Source organism: Vigna unguiculata, chromosome 7 (assembly GCF_004118075.2).
Source record: "Vigna unguiculata cultivar IT97K-499-35 chromosome 7, ASM411807v1, whole genome shotgun sequence".
In the NCBI taxonomy this organism is placed as follows: Eukaryota; Viridiplantae; Streptophyta; class Magnoliopsida; order Fabales; family Fabaceae; genus Vigna; species Vigna unguiculata.
Genome location: NC_040285.1, coordinates 3,550,844 through 3,560,567, shown reverse-complemented (window position 1 = coordinate 3,560,567; position 9,724 = coordinate 3,550,844). Strand labels below are relative to the sequence as shown.

Genomic DNA, 9,724 nt, shown 5'->3' with positions numbered 1-9,724 from the left:
TATAGAATATGCATTAGTCTTAGGAGTGTTACATGTGCTAGCCTTTGAATGACTTGCGAAAAAAAATTGTCGTGTTCCAAATATTCTAATTGAGGGAATTTTGTAAAACATCGGAGGCAGTTACATTTTTCTTGACATATCTTGTAATAACTTCCAAATTTTCTTGTCAGATAAAATCAGTATAATTTCTCTAGACCATCCATTTCATTTTTATTATCCTCAATAATTTCAGTCTTGATAAAATTTAACCTACTGTGTCTGTACTTCCTTTCCATACACCCAGCATTCTGTAAGGTATCCCATACCATTTATATGCCATCACTGCTACTGCTGCAATTCAAAATCTTGCTCATTGTTCCTATTCTTCGTTAAGGTATTCTAAATTCTACAATTTAAAATGCATTCTTGGATTTAAAAACGTATTATAGATTGTCCAATTTGAATTGCAGAATTCTAACAATATCTTAGATTGTATTACCTGAAAATTTTTCGAATCAACCAATCCAGAAAGATACTCAAACAACTACAACAAAAAACTAAGAAAAAGATAAATGAATTCATCTTAAGGAAGAATGAGTAGTGAGCAAGATTTTGTCTTGCGGAATGCTATAGAGTACATCAAAAGAGAGAAAGATAAGCTGAAATTTATATATATTTTACTTTTTAATACACCTTTAAAAGTGCCAAAGAAAACATGGAATGGGAAGCAATTAATCATCGGAAAAGTGTAGCATGAAATAGAAAGTAGCCATTACTGAAAATGAGATAAGATCTATTTGGATAAAGTTATCCACAAGTATTTATTGAAAAATAATATGAAATAATATTTTCCTAAAAATGAAATTAGTAGATTTTATGTGAATTGTTTTATGTATAGATTAATTTTAGTATCTAAATAAATTATTTTACCTTATACTTTCTCCTTTTATAAGTACTCGTTAGAAGTTTTTTATACACACAACTTGGCTGATAATGTGGATATTTAGAATGTTTTACACCCACCGGAAAAGTCAAAATTAGAAATAGTTGTCTGAATGTTTTCTTAAAACTTGTCCAGTGTATGAATAATATTTCTTCGTTTTTGACGGTTTGGATATTTCCAGAGTAAGATTGCTGTTTAAAAAGAAATTCATGTGCAGCAACTAATTCCTGAATGCAATTTTCTGTTTCATATTCAATAAAGATTTACCTGTTATTGTATCAACTAACAAGCAAAGCCTTTTAAAGATTAAGACATGTAAACACAAGTAACCAGATCAGTTCCAAACAATTTTGGTTTGTTAATTGCATACTTAAAAAGCAATGTCAATTAAAAATTTAATGTTTTACACTTATTATATAAATTAAACACTTCATGAGTTAATTTATACACACTGTAAATGTAAAATAATATCTCAAACAAAATGTATCTTATCACCACAACATATTAAGGAGTTAGATAACATGGTAAAATCGTCAGAATCTCATTACACGTTCGTATAAAAATGTTTTCTATTGACAATGTATAATCAAACTCGTGAACATAGAGAACATAGAGATAAATTACATCAATAACATTCATTAGTTGTCTTCCCTATTATATCTCTATCGAATTCCAATTTGAGAAAGCTTCATCCAACCATGGTCCTCTTTCGTCCTCTTTGCCTCACTACAAGTTGAAAATGCATGGAAGTAAGAAGTTTGTGTTTAAGAAAAGTTAAATTTATACAAGTAAACGAGACACCTAACCTTGTGCCAACTTGTTCAATGTGGATGACCACTGTTTTGATGATTTGCGGTATGCAGCAAGTATCCGATCCATCTGTCCAGATAAAATCCGAAATTAACATAAAACTGAATTGATTATCTGTTCAAAACTTCTGTTTGTCTAAACAGAAAGCATATTTCAGTGCCCCTCACTAGAATGGCATGGATTTCTGGGCTAGTTTAAGTAAATTTAAGCCTCTCTGGCAAAAAGGAAAGTGTGATTCTTGATGGATGAGAAGTTAATCTTATTCAATACCGTCTCCTTGACCCCCAACAAAACCTAATCCACTCATCTCGCAATTGAGAAGCTAATCCTATTCAATACCGTAACAGTAGAAAACAAGAAATAGAAAAAAAAGCCTTTATTATCCATTGGTGAATGGTCAAAAGGCTAATCACAAGCATGGCAGAAGAGCTCCATTATCTTCTTCAATTAAAATATTAACCAAAAGCATGTTTAGAAAATTAATATGCCATATTTTATTTATAACCGACTTTGGAGTGCACTCTCATTTAAATTCTCAAAACAGACAAATAAAATCTTGCATTCATTTCAATTTTCTATATGGAATGGCAGTCAGGTGAAACTGAAAAGCTGGCTTACCACATTCCCACATGAAGAATGCATCGACAGAATAGCTCTTTCCAGAACATACAAATCAACAGCTTTATCTTCCGGTAGAGTTGAAGTGAAGCTCAAACCAAAATCAATAAGAACCTACAAACAATCCATTTGACTAATGTAACACAAATTGATAATATTTCTCAGGGTGCATAACATGAATGCAGGATAATTGAAAATCGCATAACCTAAGAAGGCATGAAGGAACTCACCAACTCATTGGTACCATTCTTGAGCAACATGTTTGATGTTGTTAAATCACCATGAACAAGACCACCATCATGTAGTTTTCCAATTGCATGACCAATTTGGGTAGCAATGTTGTCCAGACCCTCTTCACCAAGGCCACGAGACCCGAATTCAAGAAATACATCCTTCACTGAAGGGCCCTCAACATACTCAAACGTTAAAGTGTGCAACACAGTATCCACAGCATACAGCACGGGAGTACAAACCCCAAGTTTCCTTGCTTTGGTCACGCACCTCGCTTCCTGCTCCAAAACCACATCGGTGAAACAAGAAAAGCAACAAAACAATGCTTAAATATCGGGAGAAATTACAATTAATTTTTCTAAATCTAACCGCATTTAAGCGCTTCAGTGTCAATTTAGAATCCAAAGTTGGATGCCTGTACTTCTTTGAGAAGCGTTCCTTGACAACACATCTCCTTCCCACAAAAGAAGACTCAAAAACCCTCTACACAAAAGCACATCAAAGAGGCATAAGGATTTGGAAAACAAGATAAATAAGGAGTTCACAAATAAAATAAATCCAGGAAGGTGGGTAGATAGAACAAGTAAACGAAAAAAAAATTGAAACTTTACACAAAGGGTAGAAATCAGTTGCACTTCAAGGTGGGTGAAGCAATAAAAGAAGAAATATTGAAATTTTATACAGAAGGTAGGTTTTAATTGCTTGTACAAATCCAGAGGCAGTTTACAGTTATACTTACAGCCTCCGCTCCTTGTTTGAGCAAAGTGAGAGAGCTATCTCTTGAGTCAGTTTCAGTTGCCATAGTGTTGAACGTTTCTGGCAGTGAAATTCCTGGCGTTTAACCCTCTTCCATCCCATAAAAGAAAAAAAAAAGGTTATACAACAGAAAAAAACAATTAAATGTTGCTACCAGAAACTTTATTATCAGTGTTGAAGATGTACAAGAAAATTTGAAGGGCGTGTGGTATGCATGTACTTGTTGCTGACAAAGACAAAGGAGAGTCCCTTTGTTGCAGTTATGAAATGATCCAAAAAAATTGGAATTAAAGCGACAAAAATGTTAATAACCTGTAAAGGAACGGGTAGAAATCTAGAAGAAAAACTGATTCACAATATGCAACCGGCAACGCAATATATAAGAAATGCATGCTCTTAACTAAAGAACCAGCAACGAACAACAAAAGTTACATACTACAAGACAGTGTAGTACAGAACCATTCATTCAAGCTTTTTATCAAACACATAGCATGCAGAGGCGAAAACAGTTATTGAGAGAAAAAATAAAAACACGAGAGAAAAATATTAGAGTGAAATGGGTAAAGCAAGTGAGAAGATAGAAAAGGTACCAAAAACGTTAGTGGGATGCGATGTACTGAACAGAAAGAAAAGAAAGGTTAAAGATGGTGGTGTTGGTTATTTGCAGTTGATGCAGTGAATGACTGAAACAAGGAGAGCTTCCAAAACTGTGTGGCTTTTTGTGAAGATCCTAATTTCCTTCGTCTATGCGTCCTACGTAAATTATTAGTTATTTTTAAAATTCAATTATAAATTATTTAATTTAATTATAAATTGAATAAAACTATTATATTTAATTGTTAAATAAAATACAATTATTTAAAATATTATAAAAATATAAATATTAATTTTTTTCTAACATTTATATTTTAAATTACTTATATTTTTAAAATTGATATTTAAAAATATTATAAATATTATATATATTTTAAAAAATAAAGTAATGTTTATAAAATTAACATTTAAATATAAAATATTTTAGATTTTAATTTAATATTTAAAGTGCAATAAAAAAATTAAATATTTTAGATTTAAGTGTCAATAATTATATTTTATTTAACCATTGAATCTAATAATTATATTTAATTTATAATTAAATATAAAAATTTATAATTTAATTTTAAAAATATTTAATAATAATGTGAATTTTAAATATATATATATAATATTTATAAAAAAATAAATTTGATCTGAAGGAAAAAAAATTGTTCCATTCTAATAAAAATTAGAACTAATTAAACAAAAATAATGAATATAAAAATTAAATTGAATAAAAATAACGAATGTCAGAACTAAATTGAATAAAAATAGATAATACAATCACAAACTGACATATATCATTGACATTGACACGAGATAATTCTGACTTGACATATGGACAATTTTTTTAAAATTAAAAAAATATTTTTTTTTAAATTAAAATAAAAAATTAAAAAAACCAAATTGTTCAAAAACGTTAACTATTTAAACACTGTTAATACAAAAGATGAAATTGACAAAAATTTGACGAAAATAAAGACCAAATTAAATAAAAACAATAAAAATAAGAACCAAATATATATTTAAACCTATTTTATTATGTGTATTTTTATAAGATAAATATTTATTTTTATGATTAAAATACATGACAAATATATAAATTATATTAAATTTATAATAAATACTTCAATTTATAGTCTTTTTATTCTATATTATTATTATTTCATTGTACACTTTAATATTATTATTTTAAATATTTTTAGATTATTAAAAAAGTATAAATCACTAAATTGAAATGTAATGATATAGTTTAACCAATAACTAATTATAATGTAATGATATAGTTTATTTAATTTATAGATATTTACCGAATAAGCACATAATACAACAGCAATTAAATTTTAAATTATAAGTATAAATTAATTTTATTAAAAATATTTAACATAATAGTTAATGAATTAAAGTTATTAAAAAACTAAAATGTCACATGGGCCTGTGGTGATGAATTGGCAAAATCTGATTGGTGCTATGACGAAAGTGAAACAATTGCATAAAAAACAGAAAAAGGAATAGGATTCAGCGTAGTAAATCTCCAAAACAAAGATCAGCAGTGTAACTGCGAAAAAGAACAACCTTAACAAACCCAACAATGGGAGCACGAAAGAGACTCTCTTCTTCTGAACCTTCTTCGTCTGTGGTGAAGGAAGACACACAGAACAAACCCCAAGAAAAACCGAACCTTGCAGACCCTCCAATTGCGCCTCCCAAATGGGGTCTTCTTCTGAAGCTCTCTCTCCTGGTGATTCCTTACTTGTACCTTCTCTTTTACTACTACCCCATCGAACCAGAACTCCGGAGATCGATCCTCATAAATGCCGGAATGAGCCTTGCGGGGTTGTTCGTGACGATCAAGGTGATTCCCGTCGCGTCCAGATACGTTCAGAAGAGAAATCTCTTTGGCTATGATATCAACAAGAAGGGCACCCCTCAGGGAAATGTCAAAGTGTCAGTCTTTTTCTTCGTCGCCCTTTTTTATTTATTTATTTTTTTATGAAGTGGGTTTGTGTTGGATTTTGATTTCGAGATCTGGGTTTTTTTTTTTTTTAAATCATAGGTGGTTAGCTGGATTTTTAGCTTATTTTAAAATTTTCATGAAAAAACGCGTATGCGAGCATTTGGTTGGATTTGGGAGGGAATCTTCAGTTTGGGATATAAGCTTTGTGCTTTCTGATATGATTTTTGTAAGATGGTGTTCACTAGCACAATGCTTTCTCTTTTTAGACTCTGGATTGTTCTGAAACCTTTATGATTTTGCTATCTACCAGACTAATTCTTACATTTGATAAAGCGAAAAGTATGGAAGTTTTAGACTCACCGATTGTGTTCTTAGAATGTGTTCTAGACTTTGATTTGTAGAATTGATTTTGGTATCTACCCTTCTATTTTTTTTTCAATGGGATTCTTGAACTTGGCATTTTCAGTTTAGGTTTTAACTGGAAATGCGTGATGAGAATGAGGATGTCACGACCAGTGAATGGGTAGTTTGGCTGATGGTTTAGTTTAAGAAATTGATTAATATGCTGTGGCAAATGTTTGGATGCTAACAAGGAGTGGAAAAAGTTAAATTAAAGACAGTAGTAAGAGGAAAGATTATTACCTTACATTGTAAATGCAGCTAAAAAAGAGAAGTAGAGAACAAAACCTTGGCTAAGAATTATTTTGGTACTATATACATTATGTATTTATGCCGTGTATGCACAGAAAGAATAGATATCTTCTGTTGTATATTCTTGGTACTAAGTTTTGACTTTGTAACCTCTTTATTTGCAGGCCTGAGTCGTTAGGCATAGTTGTTGGTATTGTCTTCTTGGTGGTGGCAATCTTGTTTCAATATTTTAACTTCACAGCAGATTCAAACGTAAGTAAATTATGCGTGTGGTAGATCTGAGTATTTGGTTCAACTCTAATATCGATAGAAGAAAGGAATGCTGTACTTATGAACTATTTTGATTTTGCAGTGGCTTGTTGAATATAATGCAGCATTAGCATGCATCTGTTTCATGACATTACTGGGTTTTGTCGACGATGTCCTTGATGTCCCTTGGAGGGTGTGAGTATACAAGTTTTCACAATTTGCTTACTGCATTTGTGCTTGTTAACTACTGTTATAATAGTTTCATTTTTTATTTTCTGTCATGTGAAAAACAGAAAATTACTACTCCCATCAATTGCTGCACTTCCTCTGTTAATGGCATATGCTGGACACACAACTATAGTTATACCAAAGCCACTTGTTGCACACATTGGGATAGAGATTTTGGATCTTGGTAATCTTTCTTTACCTTTATGCAAATGACACTTGAGACGCCACTGATTAATATAAAAATTCACTATTTTGACTTTGTTTCATGAGGCAGGATGGATATATAAACTTTATATGGGGCTGTTGGCTGTTTTCTGCACAAATTCTATCAATATACATGCTGGATTAAATGGCCTAGAAGTTGGGCAGACGGTGGTTATTGCATCAGCTGTAAGTATTAAAGCTTGTAACAGTTTACATAATCCACATTGGTGATGAAAATTAGTAATGCCGTGGGTATGCAGATCCTGATACACAACATTATGCAAATTGGAGCATCAACAGATCCTGAATATAAGCAAGCACATGCATTCTCTATTTACTTAGTTCAGCCTTTGCTTGCTACATCTTTGGGCTTACTTTCTTACAACTGGTACTCACTGATGTAACATTATCATTTTGTTTGAAACCTTTTTTCAGTGATCAAGAGTAGTTTACTAACAGTCTGTTGCTGTTCTAGGTATCCCTCTTCAGTTTTTGTTGGAGATACATTTACATACTTTGCGGGGATGACTATGGCCGTGATTGGTATTTTAGGCCATTTTAGGTATATTCTTACCTTGCATCTCCCGTTTTACTATGTTCTAATAGATCAATAGATATGGTCGATCTTCATTTTCATTAGTTGAAACTTGCACACAAATGATTAATTTTTCCAGTCTTGCTTCATTTAATGAATGCTTTTGCACTGTTTTATAATAAAGCCTACCTTTTTCACTCTCTATGATATTTCAATAAAACCTAAAATACGAACAAATGTACTGTAGATTTTTTCATTTCACTCATGATTAACGATAACGTTGAACCTGTGATAATCCCCTTTCAAGTGTACTTTTGCCATATATACTAGCAAAAGATATTTCACTTGGGTGGGGATTTTCTATTCAAATGTGAGGTCTATATTCATCATTTCGTTCTTATTAGAAAGTGAACATTATGTCTGATTCGACTTTACAAAAGGTGATGTTTTCACTTACATACTATAATTTGACTATATCTCTAGTTGGTGTGAGATTTCTAATATACCATAATGACTGAACATCTCAAATGTGGAACTATATATTTGTGGGTAGTTAGAAAGTGGTCTCATAGTGAGTGAAATGATAAGTCGAACAAATTTCGTTAGAATAGACTTTTATACCATTAGAAAGTGGACTTTTAAGTTTAACTTTGCAAAATTGACTTGGTAATGTGAGATATCTAACAATCCAGAACATATAATAACTATTTATTTTTTACCTGAAGACTCTCCTCCTGAAACCTTTTACTTCCATGGAATATTTAAGAATAAATATGGTTCTTGAATAAAGTATAAAAGTTAGAGAAATTTGTAATAATGTGACTTTTTGATCCACTTTCCAAACATTACAAGTTAAGTTTTTAGTACATTGCTAAATGATAGCACATTTTTCTGAATCCATGCGGCTTCTGTTTAAGAGCTTGCCTTATATGATTATTGATAATAATTTTATTATATTTGGTTCAGTGAAACTCTGTTGATTTTCTTCCTACCCCAAGTTTTGAACTTTCTCTTGTCACTTCCCCAGGTTTGTCACAAACAGAATCACCATTGACATTTTGAATTTGTGATAATTTAAAAACTCTTGTAGCATGTTTAACACAAAATATGTTTTCCTGCAGCTTTCTGGCTATATTCCGTGTCCACGTCATCGTCTGCCAAGGTAGGCATTAACAAATGTATCTTAGTGAATGGTTGAGACATCTTAGTGAATGATTGAAAACTCATGGACCCTCAATTCATTCAGGTTTGACCCTCAAACTGGACTACTCACTGGGACAAATGATGGGACACTCGTTAACTTCTTCCTAAGAAATTTAGGCCGCAAATCTGAAAAGGCAATTTGTATTTATCTTCTTGCTTTCCAGGTGATTCCCTCTTCTTATTCTTGTCACCAGCATTCCTTTTTGTTTTCTATTTCCGTGTTGAACTTGGTTGTTTGTGTGATTCATTCAAGTAAATAGTGGTTTCATGCGTCTTAATCTGGTTGCACTGAGAATAGTGAACTTGATTTATTTTGTTGGATTTGACTCCTATTATGGGATTACGTCCTAAAAAAAAACTTAATAGCTTGTTAAATCATGCAGTTTATCATAATCTCAGTATGAAACAGACACAACTATTATAGTTATCATTGCTCTGATGTCCTTTTCCCCTTTGAACAGGCTATAGCGTGCTGTTTCTGTTTCTTGCTAAGGCATTTCCTTGCTGGTTGGTACAAATGAAAGCCCGAAGTGGATACTAAAAAAGACATGGATGAAAACCACGTGATAGACTGATTTTGTTGTATAACCATTTTTGTAGAAAAATTTAGTGAGAATAGGCATATAGATTTTGGTGAACGAATTTCTTTCATTATCTGAATGTTGTGTACTAATGTCAACTTACAGAAATATACCATTTCATTTTTTTTTTTTTCTGGAGACATTGGATAGCTTAACATTTTCGTTTACAATCCTTTAACAAGATCATTTATAACAATGCCACC

At 31.5% G+C, this 9,724-nt stretch overlaps 2 protein-coding genes across 2 annotated transcripts; one reads left to right on the top strand and one right to left on the bottom strand.

The window, feature by feature from the left end:
• Nucleotides 1-1,392: 1,392 nt before the first annotated feature.
• On the bottom strand, nucleotides 1,393-4,077 carry LOC114190578 (EKC/KEOPS complex subunit TP53RK-like). The gene is made up of 7 exons (XM_028079523.1): nucleotides 3,928-4,077; nucleotides 3,321-3,427; nucleotides 2,951-3,064; nucleotides 2,581-2,859; nucleotides 2,351-2,464; nucleotides 1,729-1,801; nucleotides 1,393-1,648 (listed from the first exon to the last, which is right to left on the bottom strand). Exons 2-7 carry the CDS (start codon nucleotides 3,381-3,383, stop codon nucleotides 1,611-1,613), a joined length of 681 nt encoding a protein of 226 aa, XP_027935324.1. The 5' UTR covers nucleotides 3,384-3,427; nucleotides 3,928-4,077; the 3' UTR covers nucleotides 1,393-1,610.
• Nucleotides 4,078-5,425: 1,348 nt separating this feature from the next.
• LOC114190625 (UDP-N-acetylglucosamine--dolichyl-phosphate N-acetylglucosaminephosphotransferase-like) lies at nucleotides 5,426-9,717 on the top strand. Its single transcript, XM_028079586.1, has 11 exons — nucleotides 5,426-5,860; nucleotides 6,686-6,773; nucleotides 6,874-6,965; nucleotides 7,064-7,182; nucleotides 7,273-7,388; nucleotides 7,463-7,590; nucleotides 7,678-7,764; nucleotides 8,704-8,764; nucleotides 8,859-8,899; nucleotides 8,984-9,104; nucleotides 9,402-9,717. The coding sequence occupies exons 1-11, from the start codon at nucleotides 5,505-5,507 to the stop codon at nucleotides 9,459-9,461; spliced, it is 1,269 nt and encodes a 422-aa protein (XP_027935387.1). The 5' UTR covers nucleotides 5,426-5,504; the 3' UTR covers nucleotides 9,462-9,717.
• Nucleotides 9,718-9,724: the final 7 nt, after the last annotated feature.

Coding starts and splice junctions, on each gene's coding strand:
- LOC114190578 (XM_028079523.1), bottom strand. CDS start 3,383: ATGGCAACTGAAACTGACTCAAGAGATAGCTCTCTCACTTTGCTCAAA. Junction 1,802..2,350: donor ATTCTTCATGTGGGAATGTG/GTAAGCCAGCTT, acceptor TTATCTGGACAG/ATGGATCGGATACTTGCTGC. Junction 1,649..1,728: donor ATTGAACAAGTTGGCACAAG/GTTAGGTGTCTC, acceptor TTCAACTTGTAG/TGAGGCAAAGAGGACGAAAG.
- LOC114190625 (XM_028079586.1), top strand. CDS start 5,505: ATGGGAGCACGAAAGAGACTCTCTTCTTCTGAACCTTCTTCGTCTGTG. Junction 6,774..6,873: donor ACTTCACAGCAGATTCAAAC/GTAAGTAAATTA, acceptor TTGATTTTGCAG/TGGCTTGTTGAATATAATGC. Junction 8,765..8,858: donor TTCTCTTGTCACTTCCCCAG/GTTTGTCACAAA, acceptor GTTTTCCTGCAG/CTTTCTGGCTATATTCCGTG.